At 55.5% G+C, this 27,102-nt stretch overlaps 2 protein-coding genes across 2 annotated transcripts in view; one reads left to right on the top strand and one right to left on the bottom strand.

Moving 5' to 3' along the window:
- Window positions 1–1,824: 1,824 nt before the first annotated feature.
- On the bottom strand, window positions 1,825–9,083 carry LOC135192797 (zinc finger protein 628-like). The gene is made up of 2 exons (XM_064176180.1): window positions 8,961–9,083; window positions 1,825–5,579 (listed from the first exon to the last, which is right to left on the bottom strand). Exon 2 carries the CDS (start codon window positions 5,567–5,569, stop codon window positions 2,171–2,173), a length of 3,399 nt encoding a protein of 1,132 aa, XP_064032250.1. The 5' UTR covers window positions 5,570–5,579; window positions 8,961–9,083; the 3' UTR covers window positions 1,825–2,170.
- Window positions 9,084–19,439: 10,356 nt separating this feature from the next.
- LOC135192825 (deleted in malignant brain tumors 1 protein-like) overlaps window positions 19,440–27,102 on the top strand; it is a 75,359-nt gene continuing 67,696 nt past the window's right edge. Inside the window, exon 1 of the mRNA XM_064176201.1 lies at window positions 19,440–19,515. Coding sequence (XP_064032271.1) covers window positions 19,440–19,515 — 76 coding nt within the window. The remainder of the gene's footprint in view (window positions 19,516–27,102) is intronic.

The raw sequence follows: 27,102 nt of genomic DNA on the forward strand, positions 1-27,102 counted from the left end.
CCTTGTGCCCACCCCAGTCCAGCACCAGTGCCGGTGCCAGTGCCCAGTGCCCACCCCAAGGGATTTTGCCACCCTGCCACATTTGGGCACTGAGACATACTGGGGGGGGACTGGAGAGGCTGAGGCCATACTGGGAGTCACTGGGGCCACACTGGGAGGCAGAGACTGTTCAGTGCTGTTGGCATTCTGTCAGCAGTGCCCTGCAGGTGGCACAGAGGCTGGCAGAGGGAGCTGGGCACAGGCAAAGCTTGGTCCCTGGTGGCCTCCTCTGCTACTGCTGTGCCCTGCAGGCTGAGGGCGCTGGGGGGGGGTTGTGTTTGCACTGCTGGCACAGGAGGAGGCCACCAGGGGGCGCTGAGGACAGGAGGAGGTCTCCACCAAGGGGTGCTTGGGTGCTGCTGGGGACAGGTAGGGACAGGAGGAGGCCTCCAGGGGATGCTGGGGACAGGAGGAGGCCACCAGGGGACAGGAGGAGGCCACCAGGGGGCGCTGGGGACAGGAGGAGGTCTCCACCGGGGGCACTTCAGAGGTCCCTGGGAGGGGTCCCCGGAACTGTCTCCAGGTCCTTGCAGGTCCCCACTGGCTCCAGCCCCTGGCACCTGTGAGGGCAGTGCCAGGAGGGTGCCAGGGGGAGCAGGACTGAAGGGCAGGGAGAGGCCTGGAGAGGCCGAAGGGAGGACTGGGGGGGACTGGGGCCAGTGGGGCCATACTGGGGGACACTGGGGACATACTGGGGGGGACTGGAGCCATACTGGGAGGGTCTGGGGACATACTGGGGGGGGTACTGGGGACATACTGGGAGTCAGCGAGGCCACACTGGTGGTACTGGAGAGCCACACTGGGAGCCATGGAGGTGGCACTGGGGGGTGCCAGAGGCTGTGGGGGGTCCCTCAGTGCCCCTCTCTTCCCCACTGCCCTCCCCCGGCCCCAGCGCTCTCAGTGCCATCCCAGTTCCCCCCAGTACCATCCCAGTGACCTCCCAAACCAAATCTGTGCCCTCCCAGTGTCATTTCAAAACCCTCCCAGTAGCATCCCAGTGCCTTCCCAGTACCATCCCAGCGCCCTCCCAGTACCATCCCAGTGCCCTCCCAGATCCCCCCAGTACCATCCCAGTGGCCTTACAGTACCATCCCAGCACCCTCCCAATACCATCCCAGTGACTTCCCAGTACCATTCCAGCGCCCTCCCAGTACCATCCCAGAGCCCTCCCAGTACCATCCCAGCACCATCCCAGTACCATTCCAGTGCCGTCCCAGTGCCCGCCCAGCACCCTCCCAGTACCATTCCAGTGCCCTCCCAGTACCATTCCAGTGCCCTCCCAGTACCACCCCAGTGATCTCCCAGATCCCCCCAGTACCATCCCAGCGCCCTTCCAGTACCACACCAGAGCCCTCCCAGTACCATCCCAGCACCCTCCCAGTACCATTCCAGTGCCATCCCAGTGCCCTCCCAGTGCCCTCCCAGTACCATCCCAGCGCCCTCCCAGTACCATCCCAGCACCCTCCCAGTACCATCCCAGTGCCCTCCCAGCACCATCCCAGTGACCTCCCAGTGCCATCCCCGTGCCCTCCCAGATCCCCCCAGTGCCATCCCAGCACCCTCCCAGTACCATCCCAATGCCCTCCCAGTCCCATCCCCCCCTGCTCCACCCCCCCCCGCCCCCTTCCACGCCCTTCCCCTCTGGCCCTGACCCGGCCCCCCCCCCTAGCAACGGCTGCTCCAATAGCAGGCAGCCTCCCTCAGCAGCTGCCCCGCCCCTAGCAACGCCTGATCCAGTAGGGAGAGGCCCTCCCCTAGCAACGCCTCCTCCAATCACAGGAGGCCTCCTCTGGCAGAGGCCCCGCCCCTAGCAACGCCCCCACCGCCGGCGAACCTGCTGAGCGCTGATTGGCTGAGCGGAGGGGAGGGGGCGGGCACCGTTTATTGACCTCGCCAGCGGCACCCCCAGAGCGCTCCCCCTAGCGGCGCTCCAGGGCAGAGCCCTCCAGCAGCAACCCCCCCCGGCTGCAGCACAGTCACCGCTCAGGGAGCCCTGGGGCGGTCCTGGGGCGGTCCTGGGGGGACTTTGGGGTTCCAGCCCCGCCCCCACCCCTCCCCACCCTCATCTCTGGCTCCACAGCAGCAGTCTCAGGGGGACCCCGAAGCAGTCCCCCCCCGGCCCTGCCCAGTCTCAGAAGGTGTGAACCAGCGGCACCGTGGGCAGCTCCGGGGCAGGGGGGCCCGACTCTGCTCCCCCCCCACCGCTGCCACCTCCGCTCACCCCCCGGGCAGGGGTGTGGGGCTGCCCCCCGCTGCTGCCCCCCGGCACCACCTCGCCCTGCACCAGGAGGATCTGAGGGGCGCCGGGGGGGGGCAGCTGGGCCAGGGCCTGCAGGCAGAGGTGGGCAGGGGTCCCCTCGGCCCCCCGCAGCAGCAGCACAGCTGGAGATGGACACTGGAGGTGGATGCTGGGGAGCTCCACGGCCTGCAGCTGGAGGTCAGGGCCCTTGGCAGTGGTCTGCAGGTGAACATCTGCCACTGCTGGGGGCTGCAGATGGGCACTGGGCACTGCAGCAGTGGTCTGGAAGTGAACATCTGCCACCTCTGGGGGCTGCAGCTGGGCACTGGGCACTGCAGTGGTGGTCTGCAGGTGAACATCTGCCCCCGCTGAGGGCTGCAGCTGGGCACTGGGCACTGCAGTGGTGGTCTGCAGGTGAACATCTGCCCCCGCTGAGGGCTGCAGCTGTGTGCTGGGCACTGCAGCACTCCGCAGGCAGACGTTGGGCACTGCAGCGCTCCGGAGGTGCACATCTGGGACCTCTGTGGCCTGCAGGAGGACTTCTGACATCTCCGATGCCTCTAGATGGACGCTGGGCACCTCCGTGGCCTCCAGATGGACATCTCCCACCTCTGTGGCCTCCAGGTGGACATCTCCCACCTCTGTGGCCTCCAGATGGACGCTGGGCACCTCTGTTGCTTCGAGCTGGACATCTGCCACCTCTGTGGCCTCAGCGTGGATGCTGGACACCTCTGCAGGCTCCAGGTGGACATCTGCCACCTCTGTGGCCTGAAGATGAATCCTGGGCACTTCTGTGGCCTCCAGATGGATGCTGGGCACCTCTGTGGCCTCCAGGTGGACATCTGCCTCCTCTGTGGCCTCCAGGTGGATGCTGGAGACCTCTGAAGGCTGTGGCAGGGCCTGCAGCTGGATGTTGGTGACCTCAGTGGCCTGCAGCTGGATGTTGGAGACATCCAAGGGCTGGGGCAGGGCCTGCAGCTGGATGTTGGTGACCTCGGAGGGCTGGGGCAGGGCCTGCAGCTGGATGTTGGTCACCTCCAAGGGCTGGGGCAAGGCCTGCAGCTGGACGTTGGTCACCTCAGCGGCCTGCAGCTGGACCTCGGGGGGCTGCGGTCCCCGCGGGGGCACGACGCCACCAATGCCACCCCTCAGGACGATGAGGCTGGTCCCTGCCGAGGCCCCTGCCACTGCCTGCAGCTGGACCCCCGGCAGCACCTGCCCTGTGCCTGACACCACCAGGATGCTCTGCCCGGCGGCAGGGGGCACCTGGGGACCCTTGCCCAAGCAGGGCGTGGGCCCCTCAGTGGGAAGCAGGGTGAAGGCTGAGGGCTCTGCCGTGGGGGTGGGCAGCAGCAGGAGCTTCTGCTGGGGGGGTGGGGCCGGAGGGCTGGGGATGAGCTGCAGGCCCTGGGGGGTCTGCACCAGCAGGAAGGTTTGGCCTTCGGTGGCGGCAGCAGTGGTGGCAATGGCGGCAGGAGGAGGCGGAACAGGCCGGGCAGGGGTCCCACGGGAGGCAGCGGGGGTGTGGGTGCGGAGGTGGCGCTGGAGGTAGGAGGCCATGACGAAGGCCTTGGGGCAGAGCGAGCAGCGGTAGGGGCGGGTGGCGGAGTGGGTGCGGCGGTGGAGCTGCAGGTTGGAGGAGTGGGTGAAGGCCTTGCCGCACTGCGGGCAGGCGTAGGGCCGCTCGCCCGTGTGCACCCGCTGGTGCTGCCGCAGGTTGGAGGTCTGGGCGAAGGCCTTGCCGCAGACGGGGCAGGCGTGGGGCCGCTCGCCCGTGTGCAGCTGGCGGTGGCGGCGCAGGCAGGAGGTGTTCTTGAAGGCCTTGGGGCAGTCGGGGCAGCGGTAGGGCCGCTCGCCCGTGTGCTGGCGCAGGTGGTACTGGTAGTGCGAGGCCCACTTGAAGGTGAGGCCGCAGTGGGCGCACTGGAAGGCGCGCAGCCCCGTGTGCACCCGCTGGTGGATCTGCAGCAGGGAGGAGCGCTTGAAGGCCTTGGGGCACTGTGGGCAGGCGTAGGGCCGCTCGCCCGTGTGGTCCCGCATGTGGTAGCGCAGCCCTGAGGAACCCTTGAAGGCTTTGCCACACTCAGTGCACCGGTAGGGGCGCTCCGGTGCCGGTTGCGAGGTGGCCGCCAGGTGAGTAGGCTCGGGGGCAGCGTGGGGCAGGACGGCAGCGGTGGCCGTGGGGTGGCTGCGTTGGTGGCCCAGCAGCCCTGCCTGCTGCGCAAAGGTCTTGGGGCAGAGGGAGCACTTGAAGGGCCGCTCAGCAGCGTGGCCGTGCCGGTGCCGTGCCAGCCCAGAACCGTTCTTGAAGGTCTTGCCGCAGGTAGGGCAGCGGTGAGGGGAGGCTGAGGAGGGAGTCGCTGCCACCGCTGCTGCTGCTGCCACCGAGTGGCTGCTCTGATGGCTCAGCAGCAACTCCTCGCTGGCAAAGCTCAGTGGGCAGCTGGAGCACCTCCAGAGCACTTTGGGTGCTGCCGCGGTGGGTGGTGGCAGCAGCGGTGGCACTGCAGTGGCAGCAGCAGCAGCAGCAGCAGCAGCAGCATGGGTCTGGAGGTGCTTCTGCAGGCAGGTGTCGGACACAAAGGCCTTGGCGCAGGTTGGGCACTCATGGGGCTGGGCAGTGGCGGTGGCAGTGGTGTGGGTGCGGCGGTGCAGGAGCAGGTTGGAGGAGTGGGTGAAGGCCTTGCCGCACTGCGGGCAGGCATAGGGCCGCTCGCCCGTGTGCACCCGCTGGTGCTGCCGCAGATTGGTGGCCTGGGCGAAGGCCTTGCCGCAGACGGGGCAGGCATGGGGCCGCTCGCCTGTGTGGGTGTGGCGGTGGCGGCGTAGGCTGGAGGAGTTCTTGAAGGCCTTGGGGCAGGCGGGGCAGCGGTAGGGCCGCTCGCCCGTGTGCTGGCGCAGGTGGTACTGGTAGTGCGAGGCCCACTTGAAGGTGAGGCCGCAGTGGGCGCACTGGAAGGCGCGCAGCCCCGTGTGCACCCGCTGGTGGGTCTGCAGCAGGGAGGAGCGCTTGAAGGCCTTGGGGCACTGCGGGCAGGCGTAGGGCCGCTCGCCCGTGTGCCCGCGCTGGTGGTAGAGGAGGGCGGAGGAGCCCTTGAAGGCCTTGGGGCACTCGGGGCACTTGTAGGGGCGCTCGCCCGTGTGGCTGCGCTGGTGGTGCGCCAGGCGCGAGGACCAGCGGAAGGCTTTGCCGCACTCGCGGCAGCAGTAAGGTTGCTCGGCGCTGCCTGGGGGGCTCGGCCCGGCTCGGGAGCCCACGGGCACCACCGGGGACGGCGTCACTCCTGCCATGGTGAGCGCCCTGGGGACAATGCAGGCAGAGGGTGAGTGTAGGGTGAGGAAACCTCCTGCCCAGAGGGAGCTGGGGAGGGCTGATCTGGGGGGCTGGGGGAGGTGAGGAGGCCCAGGGGGGTTCAGGGAGTAGGAGAAAGGAGCTTGGGGGGAGGCTTAGGGGACTGAGGGTCTGGGGGTGTTGAGGCTCAGGGGGGCTGAGGGGCTCAGAAGGGTTGGAGGCTCAGGGAAGGGTTAGGGACTCAGAGGTTGGGGGGCTCAGAGGAGTTGGGGGTTCAGGGGTTGGGGGAACTGAGAGAGGGGGACAGGAGGTCTTGGGGGAGGCTGAGGGGACTGAGGGTCTGGGGGTGCTGAGGAGGCTCGGGGGGGCTGAGGGGCTCAGAGGGGTTGGAGGCTCAGAGGTGCTGGGGGGCTCAGGGGTTTGGGGCTCAGGGAAGGGTTAGGGACTCAGAGGTTGGGGGGCTCAGAGAAATTGGGGGTTCAGGGGTTGGGGGAACTGAGAGAGCGGGACAGGAGGTGTGGGGGGAGGCTGAGGGGATTTGGGGCTGGGGGTGTTGAAGCTCAGGAGGGGTTGAGGGAACAGGAGGAAGGAGCTTGGGGGAGCGGATGATGATTTGGGGGCTTTAGGGGGAGCAGATCAGAAAGGCTGGGGAGGCTCAAGGGGTTGGGAGATCTGAGGGGGCAGGTTTGGGGTGTGGAGGCTTAGTGGGGTGAGGAGGCTGGGGGGGCTCAGAGGGGTTGGAGGCTCAGAGGTGCTGGGGGGCTCAGAGGGGTTGGAGGTTCAGGGAAGGGTTAGGGACTCAGAGGTTGGGGGGCTCAGAGGAGTTGGGGGTTCAGGGAAGAGTTGGGGGGCTCAGAGGGGTTGGGGGTTCAGGGAAGAGTTGGGGGCTCAGAGGTTGGGGGGCTCAGAGGGGTTGGGGGTTCAGAGAAGAGTTGGGGGGCTCAGAGGGGTTGGGGATTCAGGGAAGAGTTGGGGGGCTCAGAGGGGTTGGGGGCTCAGAGGGGTTGATGGAGCTGGGGAAAGGGGGACAGGAGGTTTGGGGGGAGGCTGAGGGCATTTGGGGGCTGAGGGTGTTGAGGAGGCTCAGAGGGATTGAGGGAACAGAGGAAGGGGCTTTGGGGGGGCTGACAGGATTTGGGAGCTGGGGGGGGGCAGATCAGAAGGGTTGGGGACTTAGAGGGCTCAGAGGGGTTGGGGGCTCAGAAGGGCTGGGGGGGTGAGGGAAGGGTTGGGGGGGCTCAGAGGGCCTGGGTGGCTCAGAGGGGTTGGGGGCTTAGAGAAGGGCTGGGAAGCTTAGGGGTGGGGGGGCTCAGAGGGGTTGGGGGAACCCCTCTGATGGGGATTTGGGGGGCTGGGGGTGTTGAGGAGGCTGAGGGGGGACAAGGGAACAGGAGGAAGGAGCTTGGGGGAGGTGATGGGGATTTGGGGGGTGGGGAGGGAAAATCAGAGGGGTTGGAGAGGCTCAGGTGGATTGGGGGATGTGAGGGGGGCAGAAGTTTTGGGGTGTGGGGGATTAGGGGAGTGAGGGGGTTGGGGGGCTCAGAGAAGAGTTGGGGAGCTCAGAGAAGGGTTGGGGGGCTCAGAAGTGTTGGGAGCTCAGAGGGATTAGGGAGCTCAGGGGTTGGGGGACAGGAGGTCTGGGGGGAGGCTGAGGGAATTTGGGGCTGGAGGTGTTGAGGAGGCTCAGGAGGGGTTGAGGGAACTGGAGGAAGGAGCTTGTGGGGGGGTGATGGGGATTTGGGGGGCTGAGTGGGACAGATCAGAAAGGTTGGGGAGGCTCAGGGGGGTGGGGGAACCAAGGGGGGCAGAAGGTTTGGGGTGTGGGGGCTTACGGTGTGGGGGCTTAGGGGAGTGAGGGGGTTGGGGGCTCAGAGGAGAGTTGAGTGGCTCAGAGAAGGACTGCGAGGCTCAGAAGGGCTGGGGGCTCAGAAGGGTTGGGGGCTCAGAGGAGCTGGGGGCTTAGAGACGGGTTGGGGGGCTCAAAAAAAGAGTTGGGGAGCTCAGTGGTTGGGGGGCTCAGAGGGGTTGGGGGCTCAGAAGGATTGGGGGTTCAGAGAAGGGTTAGGGGCTCAGAGAAGGATTGGGAAGCTCAGACGGGGGGGCTCAAGGGTAGGGGCGGCACAGGGGTTGAGTGGCTCAGAAGAGAGTTGGGGGCTTAAGGGTTGGGGGGCTCAGAGAGGTCGAGTGTCTCAGAGGAGGGCTGGGGACTCAGGGGTTGGGGGGCTCAGAAGAGAGTTGGGGGTTCAGAGGTTGGGGGGCTCATGGGTTGAGTGGCTCAGAGAAGGGTTGGGGGCTCAGAGGGGTTGGGGGGCTCAGAGGAGGGCTGGGGGCTCAGGGGTTGGGGGCTCAGAGGGGTTGGGGGGCTCAGAGGAGGGCTGGGGGCTCAGGGGTTGGGGGCTCAGAGGGGTTGGGGGGCTCAGAGGAGGGCTGGGGGCTCAGGGGTTGGGGGCTCAGAGGGGTTGGGGGGCTCAGAGGAGGGCTGGGGGCTCAGGGGTTGGGGGCTCAGAGGGGTTGGGGGGCTCAGAGGAGGGCTGGGGGCTCAGGGGTTGGGGGCTCAGAGGGGTTGGGAGGCTCAGAGGAGGGCTGGGGGCTCAGGGGTTGGGGGCTCAGAGGGGTTGGGGGGTTCAGAAGAGGGTTGGGGGCTCAGGGGTTGGGGGGCTCAGAGGAGGGTTGGGGGCTCAGGGGTTGGGGGAGCTGGGGAGGGGCAGGAGGCTGTGGGGGCTGAGGGGAACTTGGGGGTCTCAGAGGAGTTGAGGGGCTCAGGGGAGGGGTGGGAGGGTTGGGAGAGTGGTGAGGGGGGGGAGTTGGGGACCTGGCGGAGGATTTTGGGGGGCGATTGGGGCGAGGGGGGGTTGGGGGCTCAGGGGGGTTGGGGGAGGGAATAGGTCTCGGGGGGGAGCCGAAGGCAAGGTGGGGGCAGGGGACGGGAGGGGTCCCTGCGCCGCTGCCCCCCGGGACACAGCCCTGGCGGGGGGGGCGGGGACGGGGGCCCAGACACGTGGCCTGGGGGGGCGGGAGAGAGGGCGTGGCCTGGGTGTATGGGCGTGGCCTGGCACCTATGGGCGGGGCAAACAACGCCGGTTCCCAACCAATCAGTGGGGGGGGGGGGGGGGGGGGGGTGTCTGGGTGTACGTTCAGGCCACGCCCCCACCCCGGCCAGCCCCGCCCTAAAGCCGAGCCGCGGCCGCAGCACTTTCACCTCAGGCCCCGCCCTCACGCCAGGCCACGCCCCCAGCGGTGACGTTTCCCGCCTCAGCCCCACCCCCTCCTCCCCTCTCCCCTTCCCCTCCCGCTCGGGCCCCGCCCGGCCGCGCATGCGCCTCCCCCCCGCTCCCCCCGCCCCGCCCGGCCCCGGCCCCGCCGCCGCTGCCGCCGCTCGGCGCCGCTCACCTGCGGACGAGGGCTCGGCGCAGAGGCTGCTGCCGGCTGCGGGGCTCAGAGTACCGGCAGGGCCCGGGGCCGGGGGCAGGGCCTGCGCTCGCCGCCGCAGCCTCTCGCCCGCCCCCTCCTCCTCCGCCGCCGCCGCCGCGCGCCGAGCGGGGCCGCGCGCAGCCACGCCCCCCGCGCGCACCGCGCCACTGCCGCGCGGGGGCCGCTGGGAAGCGCAGTCCCAAAGCGGCGGCGGCGGCGGCGGCGGAGGGGACTGGGGGCGCAGGAACGGGGGGAGAGCAGCGCCCCCCTGCGGCACTGCCCCGGTGGTGCCGCCACCAACCCCCCCCCCCGGCACAGGGCACCGAGGGGGGCCCGGGGGTGTGATGGATTCAGAACAGGCTAAGTCAGTGTGGCCGAGTCAGAACTTATTAATCACAGCAGGCAAGGTACAGGCAAAACCAGCGCTGGGCGACCACTGCCGCGCCGGCTCCGGTCCTCCCTTTTATAGTCCGCTCGGTCCCGCTGCCAGGTCCTGCCTGTGATACTCTGCGCATGTGTCTTGCTGTTGCCAAGGGGTCTTCTTCTACCCCCTGGTGAGGGCGGGCAGTCCTCCTCAGGTAAGGTAGATCCTCTGGCTTGAGTTCCTGGGACTTAAAGCTTATTAAGCAAGTACATACTGGCATGTGGTGTTTGCCCAGACTCGGGTGGCTAGCTTCCTATTATCCTACTTCTAGTGAACAAAACACATTCTGTTCCATCACAATCCCCCATTTCTATTAGTCATTTTTGTTCACTAAGTCTTTGTAACTCCTGTTTAGCTAATTCTAGAGTCTCCAGTGTCTCACCTACAGGTATCTGCTCATATTTAGCCCTTATAAGCATAAGGTGTGCAGCTTCTAGACGACTTTTTACTATAGAAGTCAATTTGTTAAATATACATGGCCCAAAGGTAAGTCCCAGCACCAATTACTGGCCCTGCAGTAGTTGAGAGCAGCATAGTTAACCAAGGGGAGTAGCTGAACCGATTCTCATACCAACTCTGTTGTGTCTCTCTCTCTCTTTTTCTCTGGTCTATCTCTCAGCTCGTTCATAGAATCGATTACCATCCCCGTGTGGTCTGCATAAGAACAACATTCCTCTTTCAGTGCCACACAGAGACCCCCTTCTTTTAAAAATACTAAGTCTAAACCTCTACAATTTTGCAGTGCTACCTCTGATAGTGACCTCACTGATTTTACTAGCCCATCAATCTGGTGTTCTGTTTTGCTTAGATCTTCGTCCACAGAGAGCCTCAATGCTCTAAATTCCTTTTGTTGGTTGACTAAAGAGGCTATCCCTGTTCCAGCCCCCACCCCTCCTACCGTTAAGAGAGTTGCTATAGTCAAGGCAGTGAAAGGTTCTCTTTTCTGGAGGTGGTGCTCTGGGGTCGTATGCTGTTCAAGGACATAGTCCTTTGGGTGGTAAGTGACCTTTGGTACAGTAGCTACTTGGATACAGTCATCATGAGTATAATTAAAGGTGTTTAAAGATAAACAAGGAGTGATTCCTATACTCTGGCAGACCCATCGAGTGTTAGAGGCTGGAAGCAACCATTCTGCCCCTTGTTTCTGCTTTGGGTTTTCCACTGTAATGTTGCACAGGTGTTTTTTATTGGGGGGAACAGTACCCACACATCGTCCTTGTCCCATCACCTGGGAGAGGGTTATACCTTGGGTGCTTCCCTTATTCCTTTTCCAAAGACATTCTTTTGGGTTAGCCCCATTTATTCCTTTTGCCCTGTCTATTATGCCAATAGCTTCATAGAAAGGGGGTCGGATGTTGTAACAAAGCCAACACTCTTTGGCCAGGTCAGGGTTGGTCTTATTAAAAATCCCATACCTGGCCTGCATTATTTTCCACAAGGTCCCAAATTCTGAGACTTCCCTAGGGACATCTACCTGTGTCTCATTTAAATCTTCTGACATGCTGCTGTTTGTTGTTCTTTGATCTCCCCCTAGTACGGGGTTGGGTCCTATGAGTTCTGAATCTTGGTGGACTGGCTCCTTTTTGATGAGGAAATGTGCACCTCTATCCATCCCTGGTTCCCACAACCTAGCCCCCCAGGTCTTCCCTATTAATCATGCTTGGTCTTCTGGTTTGGTGACATTGATATAAATCCATAAACAATTCCCCTCATCCATAATGCCGCCCCCTTGACGCTCTGGGGGTTTACAACCATAGGGACCCCATTCTACCTTCAGATATTGATCTGGATTACTAACTTCCCAGTCCGAAGCAATAGTTTCACAACCCCAGTAGGCACAATAACAATGTCTGGGGTAATTACAATACCCTTTCCCTGGGTTTGAGCTAGGACAAAAGTAAAAGCCATATAAGTTTAAGCAGGGCTCGGTGGGCACAATGTCACATAAGTAACAGGTAAGGCTAGGGGCACCAGGGGTAATCGTAGCTTGACTCACTCTCTGATCTTCCCATCGTATTAAGGTCCATCTAAATGGCTGGTGGGGCAGATGTTCATCTGCTTTTGTCTCCCTTACAAACAGCAGGGAACACAGAACAATAATTTGTAGAGTCAAGTGATAACCATTGGCACAAGGGATGGGGAAAGCCCCAGCGTTTTTCTTATTCCCTGGTTGCACTCTGTTCCCCCTGCTGGAATCCTTATTTCTGATGTGGTCCCATAAACATTTCTCCAATGTCCCTATTTGAGGGTTCTTCTCTCCACAGCCTTTTACCCCTCTGCCTCGCTCGTCGACTCGGTTGCTTCGAGCCACGAGGGATACCATCTTCTCGGCAGCAGGGATACTCTTCAGGAGCCCTCTGGGACAACTTTCATTGCCTTTTAACATCAGAATCTCAATTCTAACATTTAATGGGACGTATGCTGCCTTGGGCTCTTTAAACAGGTTTGACAGGTGCAACCAACAATGCCCACTATGTTTTGGTTTAATTTTGACAATCAGATTAGTCCCTCATGCTTTTCCCTATTTTTTCTGGGATCCAGTCAATTATATCCCACTGAGATTTTCAGCACAGACCACAAACTCCCCTAAGTGGAATCCCTGCCTGCAGTGTTCCACCACTTGTCTCTACAAACTTTACAAATGTGGCATACAAAAGAGGTAACAGTCTGAGTTGCAAACCAACCCTTCTTCTGTATAGTCTAGGTCTGGTATCTATTTGTTTACAGCCTCTTTTCTTCTTTGTAATTTCAGCCTTAAGTCCCCTGAGTCTCCAATTATTCGCCACTCAGGTGCTGGCCCTTCCACTGGTCCTTTAATTCTGCTGGCATGAGTCCATCCTTTTTCAGCTGTCCGGAGCGCTGTTTCTGCCGTAAGCAATACAAGGTAAGGGCCCTCCCACTGTGGGTTTAGCGTTATCTCCTTCCATGTTTTTGTTATCACCTAGTCTCCTGGTGTAGTTTTAGATCCAGTGGAGGTCTTTGTGCTAGCACCCCTTTTCTCCATAAGTTTTCCCTGTGCTTCATTAGATTTGCTATATACAGATTCATGTTCTGATCCCTTAGGACTGGGTGATCTCGGGGCTCCCCCATATCATAGGGCATCCCATACAGCATTTCAAACGGGGATATTCCCATATCGGTTCTGGGCTGTGTCCTGATGTTTAATAAGGCCAAAGGTAAACATTTTACCCAGGATAATTTGGTCTCAATCATGAGTTTTGTTAGTTGTTTCTTAATTTCCCCATTCATTCTTTCTACTCGCCCAGAACTCTTGGGATGCTAGGGGGTATGGTGGTCCCACTGTATCCCCACTGCTGCCATGGTTTCTGTTATAATTTTAGACACAAAATGAGGGCCCCTGTCTGAGTCAGTGGTTTCTGTGACTCCATACCGGGGAATTATTTGCTCTAGAAGAATTTTAATTACCACCTGTGCCGTGGCCCTTGCTGTAGGGAAGGCCTCTACATAATGGGTCATATGGTCCACCATTACTAATAAATATTTGTATCTTCCAACCTTAGGTAACTCGGTAAAATCTAACTGAATCTTTGCAAATGGTCTTTGGGCTGCTGGCCTCCCCCCTTTCAGAGGTTTCCTCAGATTGACTCTATTTACTCACAAACAAGTAGCACATCCTCGTACCACCTGCTTTGCTAAGTCATCTACCCCAATGCACATGTGATTTGCAGCAAATTGGTCTATTAGTGCCTGTGCTCCCCAATGCGTTCTGCTGTGCATCCTTCTCATCATTTCTAAAGCTACTGATTTGGGCAGAACAGTTCTATGATCCTCTGGGAGCCTCCATTTCCCTTGAGAATCTTCTCGTAGCCCCATTCTCTGCATTTTCTCTCTTTCTTGTGTGGTGAAACTAAATGGTTGCCAGGGTTTTTCTCCAGAGGAACAGGCCTCTACTCCTAAGTCTCGCCCCTGCCTAGAGGCAGAGTGTACCATCAACAGTGCAGCCCTCTTTGCTTCCTGATCTGCTGCATTGTTACCTCTGCTCTTATAATCCATTCCCCTCTGGTGTCCTTTTAAATGCACCACAGCAATTCTCCTAGGTCCTCTCAAAGCCTTTAGCAATTCCCTAATTAATTCCTGATGGACTAGCCCTTTTCCCTGTGAGTTTATCAACCCCCTTTCTTCCCATATCTTCCCAAAGGGATGGACAATTCCGTAGGTGTACTTTGAGTCAGCATAGATAGTGCCTGATTTGTTCTGCAGCAGCTGCAATGCTGTAATACCGCATAGAGTTCACCTGCTTGCGCCGACCAAGCTTTACTCAACGGCCCTGACTCTACAACTGCCAATTCCTCCCCCCTAACTCTCGCATATCCAGAGACCCTTTTTCCATCTATTACTCGGGATGAGCTGTCTACAAACAACCTCTCTCCATCTTCTAGCTCCTCTTCGTCCAAATTGGGTCTTATTTTAGTCTGCTCTTCTATAACTGATAGACACTCATGGGTTAATTTGTCTTCGTCTGGTTCCCCATATAAAAACTGAGCTAAGTTCTGCAAGCCAGTTACTTCCAAAGTTAACTTTGGAGAGTCCAGTAAAATCCCTTCATATTTCAAAAGCCGAGCGTCTGTAATCCATTTATCTGCTTTCTGCTGCAATATTCCCCGAATGTTATGGGGAGATAGTACCCTCAGTTCTCCATTAAGGGTGATCTTATTGGCCTCCTCTATCAATAAAGCACAAGCCACTACAGCTTGCAAACAGGTAGGCCATCCCCTACTTACAGGGTCTAATAATTTGGATAGGTATCCTACAGGTTTCTTTTTCCCAGCCCATTCCTGTGTCAGCACCCCATAAGCTGTGCCATTGTCTGTATTTATGAACAAATCTGGGAGACTTAGAACTGGGGCATTAACTAGGTCCTGTTGTAGTCTTTTTAACTGCTCATCATTTTCTTTGTCCCACTTCATTAACCCATCCTGACTCAATTCTTCATATAAAAATTTCACCTTAGCACTATAGTTTTCTCTCCATTGTCAGCAATATCCAACAAGGCTTAATAATTGTCTAACCTGTCTCTTATTTCTAGGAGGAGGCATGGAAAGGATCCCTTTTACCCTCTCTGGGTCGATTTTCTTTTCCCCCTTTCGAAGGTAATGCCCTAAATATTTTACTTCTTCCTCTGCAAATTGTAACTTTGCCTTAGACACCTTTAATCCCTTTTCACTTAAGAAATTCAGTAACTTAATGCTTTCAGTTCGTACCCCATCCTCTGTCTCCCCGGCAATAAGGAGGTCATCCACATATTGAAGGAGGATTACCCCCTCTCCTGTCTGGTATTCTTGCAAGATCTGTTCTAAGGCCTATCCAAATAGATTTGGAGATTCAGTAAACCCTTGGGGGAGTACAGTCCACCTCAACTGCTGTCTCCTATGTGTGACTGGGTCCTCCCATTCAAATGCAAAATAATCCCTACTTCTCTCATCTAGGGGACATGTCCAAAATGCGTCTTTAAGATAATTACGCTATGATATTGTTTCTTGGGACCCAATCTACTCAGCAAAGTGTGGGGGTTCGCTACTACTGGGAAGCGAGCCACTGTCCTTTTATTTCCCTTAGGTCATTGTCCCGGGTTTGGGCTGATCCCTCCCCTGGGAAGAAAATTCACAACACAACCCCCCTTTTTTTTGAAAGTCAGGGAAAGATGAAATTGTATTTTCTTATAGTATAACAATGTAAAGAGAGATAGTAACTAGAGAAGGAAAGAAGGAAAAAAAAATACAATAACCTTAAGGGAGATGGGGGAGGGATCAAGCGGTGGCAAAGCAGCAAAGCAGCAGTAGCCAAAGCAGCAGCCGGGGGACGACAGGCGAAGCTGCAGCAGCAGAAGCTAGTGGGAGAAAAAGGGGAGAACAAACTGTGCTTCTAGACATTAAGTTCTTGATGCTCCAATGAAATTATATTAATTTATCTATTGTTGCCATTTATGTGACCTATCCCTGGAATGTTCATCTCTCCCCTATGTCTGAGCTAGAGGATCAGCTCAAACGGCCACAATCCACCCCTTTAATATAATTTACAATTGCAGCATCAAGTCATTCTGTGTAACTAGTGATTACAGCAGTATCGTAGATGGTCATTTTCCAGGCTTCAAGCATCTTTCTTCAATTTTCGGTCATTCATCTTCTTATTTCCATCAGTCTCAGGCATTGGCTAGCTCAATGGGTTTTCCTAGAACAGTCAGATGTTTTCTTCAATGAGTGGAACAGAGCAGGACTCTTGGCACTCTCAGGGCTCATGCTTATGGATAGTGGTCTCTTCATGGCTTTTGGGCACCACAATCATCTGCAAAAGAACTCATAACAACCTATCTACATTCTTTCTGCCAATGTCAGATTCTTTTGTGGCACACATTGTATTTTACCGTTTTTCTGCGTAACCCAATATGTATGACCAGGTCCTTCAGCAGAAACCACCCCTCGGACAGGTGTAGCCTCCCCCGAAGGGGAGAATACCCAAACAGACTTGCCCAACAAATTCTTTTCACGAGTGACAGGAACCTGTCACCTTCTACCTTTTGTAAGACCTCTGAATGAGCTGGGCCAGCTCGGTTGGTGGAACCTCTACTATTCACTACCCAAGTGGCTTGGGCTAGATGTTTCTCCCAGTTCTTTAAGGTTCCTCCCCCCATTGCCTTTAAAGTTGTTTTCAGCAAGCCATTGTAGCGTTCAATTGTGCCTGAGTCGGGGATGTGATAGATCCACTCAATGCTGTGCTCTTTGGCCCAAGATTTTATGAGATTGTTTTTAAAGTGGGTACCATTATCTGATTCAATTCTCTCTGGAGTGCCATGTCACCACAGGATTTGTCTTTCCAAGCCCAGAATGCTGTTACGTGCAGTGGCACGGGAAACTGGATAGGTTTCCAACCGTCCAGTGCTTGCTTCCACCATGGTCAGCACATGCTGCTTTCCAGTCCGAGAACAAGGTAGAGAGATATAATCAATCTGCCACGCTTCACCGTATTTGTGCTTTGCCCATCGCTCACCATACCACAAGGGCTGCAGACGCTTGGCTTGTTTAATAGCAGCACAAATATCACAGTCATGTATAACTTGTGTTATAGCGTCCATGGAGATGTTGATTGCTCTATCCTGTGCCCATTGGTAGGTAGCATCTCTGCCTTGATGTCCTGAGGAATCATGGGCCCACCGGGCTAAGAACAGTTCACCTCGGTGTTCCCAATCTGTTGGAGAAATTCTTGTTAGCAGAGCACACAAGAATTATAAACAATGAGCAACCCGTACTGGGAATGTCCTTGAATCCATCTTGGGAGTTTAGATAGCAGGCACAGGGTAGCTTCCCCCCATTTGCAGCTGCAGGGGGTGGAGTGCAGCTGCAGGTGGGCAGAGTTTAGCCAGCCCCAGAGGCTGACCCTCAGATTGTTATGGTATGCTGACCTATTGATGCCTTACAAGTAACTCTGGACCCTCTGACTGTAACCAATCTTAAGCTGAGCACGCCTCTTGCTAGAATGCATATAAGTTACTGTATCATGGAAATAAAGTGGATTTGACCATCTAGCCATATTGGTGAACAAAGAGTCATCTTCCCATAGCGCTCCACCGAACATGTTTTCCAACACCAATCTAAATCCAAATCACAATTTACATTGGTCTGAAACACCTTGGCAGCCAAATCTGCCTGATGGTTGTGCTGATGTTCCTCAGTAGCTTTACTTTTGGGCATGTGAGCGTCTATGTGTCGTACTCTTACAGGGATTTTCTCTAGACAGGTAGCAATGTCCTGCCATAAGTCAGCAGCCCAAATTTGCTTTCCTTTCAGTTGCCAATTATTTCTTTTCCAGTCCTTTAGCCAACCCCATAAGGCATTAGCCACCATCCACAAATCAGTATAGAGGTAAAGCATGGGCCAGTCCTCACGTTCAGCCACATCAAGAGCAAGTTGGACAGCTTTTACCTCTGCAAACTGGCTCGACTCACCTTCTCCAGCTTTTGCTTCAGCCACTGCTTGCATAGGGTTCCAAACTGCAGCTCTCCATTTTTGCTTGTTTCTAACAAGGTGACAGGAACCATCAGTAAATAGAGCATAGTTCCTTTCTTCTTCAGACAAATCACTGTAAGGAGGAGCTTCCTCAGCACGACTTACTCCTCTGGAGGATTTATACAGTTTGTACCTTCTGGCCAGTTGGTGATCATCTCCACTATGCCAGGTTGTTCAAGGCTCCCCATGCATGCTCGCTGTGTTATGAGAGCCATCCACTTAGACCAGGTAGCATCGGTTGCGTGATGTGGCGATGATCCCTTTCCCTTAAACATCCAGTTCAAAACTGGTAATCTGGGAGCCAAAAGAAGCTGAGAGTCTGTTCCTATTACTTCTGAAGCAGCTTTCACACCTTCATAAGCAGCAAGGATCTCTTTCTCCTTTGGTTTATAGTTTACTTCTGACCCTCTATATCCTCTACTCCAGAAACCAAGTGGTTGGCCACATGTTTCTCCTGGGGCTCTCTGCCATAGGCACCAGGTTGGACCATTATCACTCGCAGCCGTAGACAGAATGTTCTTAATGTCTGGACCAGTTTGAACAGGCCCCAAACCCATTGCATGAACTACTTCCTGTTTTATCTGATCAAAGGCTGCTTGTTGTTCAGGTCCCCACTGAAAGTTGTTTCTCTTTCGAGTTATATCATATAAAGGTTTTACAATTTGGCTGTACCCAGGGATGTGCAGCCTCCAAAATCCAACTGTTCCTAAGAAAGACAATGTGTCCTTCTTATTTGTGGGATTTGCCATGGCAGAAACCTTATTTATCACATCCATTGGAATGTGGTGGCGACCATCTTGCCAATGAATTCCCAAGAACTGAATCTCTCTAGCAGGTCCTTTCACCTTGTCTCGCTTTATGGCAAAACCTGCCTTCAGCAGAATGGCAATTATTTTGTTACCTTTCTCAAAAACTTCTTGTGCCGTGTTCCCCCAGACAATGATGTCATCAATGAACTGCAGGTACTCTGGAGCTCCACCTTTCTCCAATGCATCATGGATCACTGCATGACAGATCGTTGAGCTGTGCTTCCACCCCTGGGGCAAACGATTAACTGTATACTGAATCCCCCTCCAAGTGAAAGCAAATTGAGGCTTGCATTCTTCTGCTATTGGAATAGAGAAGAAAGCATTAGCAACATCTATGGTTGCATACCATTTGGCCTCCTTGGATTCCAGCTCATACTGGAGGTCTAACATGTCCGGCACAGCAGAACTCATGGGCGGAGTCACTTCATTTAGGCCGCGGAAATCAACTGTAAGTCGCCACTCTCCATTTGCTTTTCGCACAGGCCATATGGGACTATTGAAAGGTGAATGGGTCTTTTTAATGACGTCCTGGCGCTCCAGATGATGAATCAGATCATGTATGGGCACCAAAGAGTCACGGTTTGTTCTATATTGCCTGTGGTGTACAATTTGGGTGGCAAGTGGCAACTTCACATCCTCTACATTATGCTGCCCAACAACTGCAGACTCATCTGAGAGCTCAGGCCTAGCAGACAACTTCATTTTTCCCTGATGTTCTTATTCTGATTATCAATCAAAAGGGGGAAAGAAAAAAAAACCAACAAGCCAAGATCGTGCCCCACCTTGGGCACCAAAAAATTCTGTCCCGGGTTTGGGCTGATCCCTCCACTGGGAAGAAAATTCACAACACAACCCCCCTTTTTTTTGAAAGTCAGGGAAAGATGAAATTGTATTTTCTTATAGTATAAGTATGACAATGTAAAGAGAGATAATAACTAGAGAAGGAAAAAAGGAAAAAAAAATACAATAACCTTAAGGGAGATGGGGGAGGGATCAAGCGGCGGCGAAGCAGCAAAGCAGCAGTAGCCAAAGCAGCAGCCGGGGGATGACAGGCAAAGCTGCAGCAGCAGAAGCTAGCGGGAGAAAAAGGGGAGAACAAACTGTGCTTCTAGACATTAAGTTCTTGATGCTCCAATGAAATTATATTAATTTATCTATTGTTGCCATTTATGTGACCTATCCCTGGAATGTTCATCTCTCCCCTATGTCTGAGCTAGAGGATCAGCTCAAACGGCCACAGTCATGTACCAGCCGGTACGACCCGTCTGCCTTTTTCACAGGTAAAATGGGGGTGTTAAAAGGGGACATACATGGCTCCAAAAGTCCCTTGCTTAGTAGCCTTTCTATTTCTGGCTTCAATCCTTCCTTTCCCTCGGGGGAGATAGGATATTGTTTGATTCTTATTGGCACCTCAGGGTCTCAGAGGGTGACCAAAAAAGGAGTTATGTTAAGTTTCCCTACACTATCGGGGGTGTACCAAACTTCTGGATTGATCTTTGCTTCATCTTCTGTTCTCAAGGGGCAGAGTTTTATCCTTATTTCCTTATTAACTACTTCTACATTAATACCTAGTTCAGTAATCAGATCTCTCCCTAGCAAGTTAAAATCTGCCTCTGGAACTAATAAAAAATTACCTACCCCAACTTTAGATTCTGCCTCCACTAACACATTTTTGATTATCGGAACCTTAAACAGCTCCCCTTTAGCCCCCACCACTTGGGCAGTTTCTCTAGATATTTCACATCCTCCTGGCAACTTCTGAACAGTAGATCGTTCTGTGCCAGGATCTACTAAAAACTCAACTTCTTGTTGCTGGGGACCTATTTTTAGCTTTATCAAGGGCTCTGGATGTTTCCAGGTCCCCAGCAAATAGAGCCCCTGACCCCTCTAATCTTCCTGAAAAGTTTTCTCATCCCTCAATCTCTTCCTGCAATTCCTTTGGAAATATCCTTTAGCACCACAGTAAAAACACACATTTGCTTCCCTCCTTTCCACCCGAGGAGCCCCTCCCCCATTTCTCTGGCTCATCGGTCCTGTCTTAGGAAAGTTTTTGGATCTCCCTGCTTCCCTGACTACTGCCACCATCATCCTGACTTGTCTCCTATGACTCTCTTCATCCCTCCTGACATATACTTTCTGCGCCTCCCTTAACAACTCATCCAGACCTCTGTCCTGCCAATTGTCTATCTTTTCTAGCTTCTTCCGGATATCCTCCCATGATTTGGCCACAAACTGTGTTTTAATAAGGCCTGTCCTAACTGAGTTTCGGGATCTAGGCCCGAATACATCTGCAGATTTTTCCTCAGGCGTTCCAGCCACTCAGTGGGGGTCTCATCTTTCTTTTGGCTTTCATTAAGCGCCTTATTAATATTTTGCCCCAGAGGTACTGCCTCCCTTATTTCCTGTGTTATTATTGCCCTTAAGTCCTGCATATTGGTTCGGTGGTCTTGTTGCTGATGGCTCCAATTTGGATCCTGCAATGGCCACTTGGTATCTGCCAAGGGTCCCTGAGCATGTTGGACATCCCAGATTCGCATCCCAGCTTGTCTAATCATATTTCTTTCCTCTGCTGTGAACAAGATATTCAGTATAGCCCGTAATACCCCCAGGTGTAAATACTAGGTCCCAGGAACTGGTCTAATCTTTCTGCCACTCCCAGAGGGTCTTCTAAGAGGTATCCCATTTCTTTCTTGAAGTCCCGCACGTGTCCTGTGCTTAAGGGAACTGACACAAACCCTATGACTGGGGCAGGACCTGGACCACCAACAGGCATTTCTTGGAGAGGATATAGGTTATGTTCCTGGGCCCATCCCCGAGTTATGGGTCCCTGTATATCATCTGCAGGCTCATGGTGATCTTCTGGTGGTGGTGGTGGTGCATGGGGGGTGGTTGTTCTTCAGGGGGTACATACGGAGGAGGAACAAGGGGAACCTCCTCTTCCCTATTCCTCTCTTTTCGTTTTTCCTTTAAAGGGAATAGGAATGTGTCTATGCCAGGTCTAGTTACCCACACACTGGCATAATCACTTTCCTCCTTATTCAAAGGGCTTTTACTATTTACCCAAAGGTTCAACTTTTGCCTTACCCAATCCTCTAATGCTCCAAACACTGGCCAGAAGACTTTCCTAGAAATCTCCTTTCCTCCCCATACTACTACACAGAAATGAATCATCTTTGCTTTGTCTTTATCCCCTGTGGTAGGATAAGATTCCCAATTGTCTCACATAAATCCCAGTGGACTATCCCTGGGTACCGGTGGAAGTCTCATGGGAGCCAGGGGCTTGCTCTTCCCGTGTCCCATCTTCTGGAGCGCCCTCAATCAACCGTGTGTGCGTTCACTCGCTTCCCCTGGTTCATGGCTCACGCCCTCACGGGCAGGTGAGAACCACACTACTTGAGGGTCTGCACTCACTTGGGTTGGTGCCAAGCTGCCGGCCCCCCTCTCATTCACACACACACTCGCTGTGCCTCCAGGATACCCGACCCAGACTGAACGGAATCCCCACAGATTACTCACGCGTCCTGCGCCTTCGTCCGGACCTTTGTGCACAAAGTGTACAGGGTCTGCAGCCTCCTTTGCCTACTACCTTGAATTTGGGTTCGTCAGTGCAGCTGAGATAGAAGCTGGACTACCTGGGCTGCCGATAAACAGGCGGCAGGGTGCCCCCCAAGTAGAGCCAAAATTCTATCGTACAGGTTGCATCCGAGTCACGGCACCAATTGTGATAGATTTAGAACAGGCTAAGTCAGTGTGGCCGAGTCAAAACTTTTATTAATTACAGCAAGAAAGGTACAGGCAAAACCAGCGCTGGGCAACAGGGGAGCCTCAGCTCTGCCCACTGCCGCACCGAACCAGTTCCGGTCCTTCCTTTTATAGTCTGCTCTGTCCCTCTGACAGGTCCTTCCTGTGATACTCTGTGCATGTGTGTTACTGTTGCCAAGGGGTCTTCTTCTACCACCTGGTGATCATTGTGATGAGGGCGGGCAGTCCTCCTCAGGTAAGGTAGATCCTCTGGCTTGAGTTCCTGGAACTTAAAGCTTATTAAGCAAGTACATAGCCCTCAGAAACAAAGGGGTCCAGGAAGGTTGGAGCTGCTTCAAGAGAGAACTCCTGCAGGCACAGGAGCAGCAGTGCCACTGAGCCGGAAGATGAGCCGACGAGGGAGGCAGCCAGGCTGGGTGGGCAGGGAGCTGCTGAAGGAATTAAAGATTAAAAAGAGAGTGTATCACCTTTGGAGAAGAGGGGAGGTGTCCCAGGAGAAGTTCAAGGAAGTTGCTAGGTCTTGTAGAGGAAAAATTAGAGCGGCAAAAGCCCACTTGGAGCTCAGGCTGGCCACAGCTGCCAAGGAAAATAAAAAGTGTTTCTTTAAATATCTGAATGGCAGAGAAGGGCCAAGGACAACCTCCAGTCCTTGTTAGATAGAGAGGGGAACATAGTGACAAAGGATGAGGAAAAGGCAGAGGTGCTTAACACCTTCTTTGCCTCAATCTTCACTAGTGGGACAGGTTGTCTCCAGCACAGCTGGACTCCTGAAGTGGTGGATGGAGTCAGGGACCAGTACAGTCCCCCTCTAATCCATGAGGAAGCAGTAAGGGACCTGCTGCGTCATTTGGATCCTCACAAGTCCATGGGACTGGATGGGATCCACCCTAGGGTGCTGAGAGAGCTGGAGCTGAGCTGGCCAAGCCATTCTCCATCATTTATCAGCAGTCCTGGCTCACTGGAGAGGTCCCTGAAGACTGGCAGCTTGCCAATGTGATACCCATTCACAAGAAGGGTCATAAGGAGGAGCCAGAAAACTACAGGCCTGTGAGCTTGACCTCAGTGCCAGGCAAGGGCATGGAACAGGTAATCTTGGGTGCCATCACAAAGCACCTACAGGATGGCCAAGGGATCAGGCCCAGCCAGCATGGGTTTAGGAAGGGCAGGTCCTGCCTCACCAACCTGATCTCCTTTTATGCTCAGGTTACCTGCCTGGTGAATGTGGGGCAGGCTGTGGATGTAGTCTACTTGGACTTCAGCAAAGCCTTTGACACTGTCTGCCACACGAAGCTCCTAGCCAAGCTGGCAGCTCATGGTTTGGACAGATTCACTCTGTGCTGGATCAAGAACTGGCTGGATGGCAGAGCTCAGAGAGTGGTGGTGAATGGTGCCACATGCAGTTGGCAGCCAGTCACAGGTGGTGTTCCCCAAGGATCAGTGCTGGGCCCAGTCCTGTTCAATATCTTTATTGATGATCTGGACGAGGGCATTGAGTCCAGCATCAGTAAGTTTGCAGATGACACCAAGCTGGGAGCAGGTGTTGATCTGTTGGAGGGTAGGAGAGCCCTGCAGAGGGACCTGGCCAGGCTGGATGGGTGGGCAGAGGCCAATGGGATGAGATTGAACAAGGCCAAGTGCAGGGTTCTGCACTTTGGCCACAACAACCCCAAGCAGCGCTATAGGCTGGGGACTGAGTGGCTGGAGAGCAGCCAGGAGGAAAGGGACCTGGGGGTACTGATAGATAGTAAGCTGAAGATGAGCCAGCAGTGTGCCCAGGTGGCCAAGAGAGCCAATGGCATCCTGGGCTGCATCAGGAACAGTGTGGCCAGTAGGACAAGGGAGGTTCTTCTTCCCCTGTACTCAGCACTGGTAAGGCCACACCTTGAGTGCTGTGTCCAGTTCTGGGCCCCTCAATTCAAGAGAGATGTTGAGGTGCTGGAACATGTCCAGAGAAGGGCAACAAAGCTGGTGAGGGGCCTGGACCACAAATCCTATGAGGAGAGGTTGAGGGAGCTGGGCCTGTTTAGCCTGGAGAAGAGGAGGCTCAGGGGTGATCTTATTACTGTCTACAACTACCTGAAGGGGCATTGTAGCCAGGTGGGGGGTGGCCTCTTCTCCCAGGCAACCAGCAATAGAACAAGGGGACACAGTGTCAAGTTGTGCCAGAGTAGGTCTAGGCTGGATATTAGGAAGAAGTTCTTCACAGAGAGAGTGATTGGCATTGGAATGGGCTGCCCAGGGAGGTGGTGGAGGCACCGTCCCTGGGGGTCTTCAAGAAAAGACTGGATGAGGCACTTAGTGCCATGGTCTGCTTGACTGGATAGGGCTGGGTGATAGGTTGGACTGGATGATCTTGGAGGTCTCTTCCAACCTGGTTGATTCTATGAAATTCTATGAAATTCTACATACTGGCATGTGATGTTTGCCCAGATTCGGGTGGCTAGCTTCCTATTATCCTACTTTTAGTGAACAAAACACATTCTGTTCCATCACAAGGTCACATGAGGACAAGTGCTGAGCATGCAGTGGGGGGCAGCAGGAGCTGTGAGGTCATGTCCCTAGTGGTGGTCTGTAGCTGTGGGGCTGGGTACAGAGCAGCCAGGAGCCACCATGGTGTCACCCTGGTGGTCAGGAGCTGCCTGTGTCTGTGAGGCTAAAGGAGCATCCCCTACAGCCCTGGCTGCAGTAGTCAGGGTTGGGGTGGCTCAGGGGTACAGCAGGGATGTTCCTGGGCAGAGTGCCAGGAGGAAACCACAACTTCCTGCCTGGGTACCGCAGGGGAAGCGCAGGCAGCACTGCGAGGTGACGTGGGCTGTGGTTTGTGCACCTGCAGCTCCAGCTCCTGATGTGCCTGTGGGGAATAACTGCCCCTTGGTGACATGCTGAGAGTCAGGCACAGGGCTGAGCCTCAGCCTGCAGGTCTGCTGCTGCCAGGGCAGGGACATGTCCCAGCCCCAGCTCCTGACAGGGACTCCCTGTGGGGCTCTGTGCAAGGGATGTGCCAGCAGCACTCCTGGCATGGAGACCTTGCCCTGGACAAGGACCTTTGCCAGCTGCTGCAACCAACACAGTAGAGGCAGGAGCAAGGGCAGAGGCTGTTCCCTTCCCATCCTGACACAGACCCCACAGCAGCCCCACCTCCATGGTTCCCACAGCTCAGGAGCAGCTGGACACTTGCCCCTTGGCTTCCAGGATGAGGCCTGTGTAGGAGCTGCTGAGTGCTCCCAGTCCACACAGTGGGGTGCAAGGGGTGACAGAGCCATTTGCCCTGCACAGCCACACTGTCCCAGGACAATCCCCTGCCACAGCCTCCCTGACACCCACAGCAGGACACATCTGTCCCTCATATATGGTCATGAAGGGCGCTGGAGAAGCTCATTGGAGGGCTGGGCTGTGTCGGAGGGGAGCGAGCTGCCGATAGCGTCTGAAAAGTGCTGCTGCTTCGATTGGCTCCTCCTGCAGCTGCTTATCTGCCCCAGAGATAGTTCAGCCTCCCGCAGAGAGAGTTCACCCTCCCAGCATATTTCTTTGTGTGAGTTGCCAGGGGCTGTGCCAGCAGGGCAGGACTCTCAGGATGGGCACAGGAGGACTCCTGCTCACTTGGCTTCTGTGGCTCAAGCTCTGGGTGCAGCTGTGCAGGGGTAAGTGCTGCTCCCCTTGTGCCATGGCCTGAGGAAGGTGGGCACCAGCATGGCCATTGGGGAAGGCCTGGGAATGAGGTTTCTTTGCTTTGCCAGTGGGGAGAAAAGCAGAAGGTGCTGCAATCAACCAAGTGTGTGCCTTGCCCTGTGCCTGGCTGGGAGAGGGAGCTGTGGGTCTGGGGGCACAGGGCTGCACAGGGTGTGCTGGGTAGGAGAGGAGAGGATTTACTGTGCAGGGCTAGACACAGTTTGAGTTTGAGCCTGGGAAAGAGATGTTGGATTGAGGTGATGTAGCACAGGCTGTGGGGTAGGCAATGGCACTGCAGGGCTTATGCTGGGCACCCTCAGTTCCTTGAGCCTGTGAGGAAGAGAGGGAACCTCCAGTGCTCCAAGAACAATCTAGATCGTGGAGGGCTCCTACCCTGGTGACTTAGACAAATTCTGGGCAGAGGAACCTGCAGACCTGCAGTCTGCTGCTCAGAACTCTCCTGACCATTCCCATGTCTGTGTTTGAAGGAGCTGCAGAGGTGAGGCTGGCAGATGGCGGCAGGCGCTGTGCTGGGAGAGTGGAGGTGAAACACGAGGGACAGTGGGGGACTGTGTGTGGTTTCTCCTGGGACATGAAGGATGCTGCAGTGGTTTGTAGGCAGCTGGGATGTGGATCTGCTCTGGAAGCTCATTTAAATGCACACTTTGGGCCAGGATGTGGCCCCGTTTGGATGAGTTTTGTTGAGTGTGATGGCTCCGAGCCTGCCCTGTCTGACTGCAAAACAGAGGATGGGGTCCGCATTACTGTGACCATCTTTGGGATGTTGGAGTGACCTGTTCAGGTACATGGATGGGAGGAGCCTGTTCCTCTCCCCTGTTACTGGGATGGGGGAAGGCAGCTGGCTGTGTCCTCAGGGAAACAAGGGGGCAGTGGAGAAGGGCCCAGTGTGGCTGGTGACACTGCTGAGCTGGGGCTGTCCTTGCAGCTTTCCCTGCATCCTGGGGAATGCCTGGTGGGAAGTGGCACTGCCTGACCCCCAGTGTGGCTCAGCCCAGCCTTGGTCAGCGCCAGGGTCTGGGAGATGAATGCCCACTTAGTCCTGCAGTCAGTTTTGTCTCCTGTTCTCACAGCAGCTATCTGGCAGTACCAAGGACTTGATCAGTCCATGCCAGAGGTACCAAGGGCAGTTTTTATGGGCACCCACAGCCCAGGGATGGGCACAAGATCTCCTGGGACATTTGCCTTGTCTCCTGATAGAAATGAGTCCCCAAAGCAGAGTGGCTACTAAGAGGAGAGGCTCACAGGACTCAGGCAGAAGAGTAGGGTGGTCCATGGCCACAACATCCCTCTTCCAGGGGCACTCCCTGGGAGCCAGCCCACAAGGATAGGACCCTATTCAGTCACTGCTGAGCTGATGCCCAGGCTATGCTCTCTGGTGCAGCCCCTGGCTGCCCTGCACTGCTAGGGATTGAGCA

This window comes from Pogoniulus pusillus, chromosome 44, assembly GCF_015220805.1.
Source record: "Pogoniulus pusillus isolate bPogPus1 chromosome 44, bPogPus1.pri, whole genome shotgun sequence".
NCBI classification, from domain to species: domain Eukaryota; kingdom Metazoa; phylum Chordata; class Aves; order Piciformes; family Lybiidae; genus Pogoniulus; species Pogoniulus pusillus.

Bases quoted from the DNA above. Each gene is read 5' to 3' on its own strand.
- LOC135192797 (XM_064176180.1), bottom strand. From the start codon at position 5,569: ATGGCAGGAGTGACGCCGTCCCCGGTGGTGCCCGTGGGCTCCCGAGCC.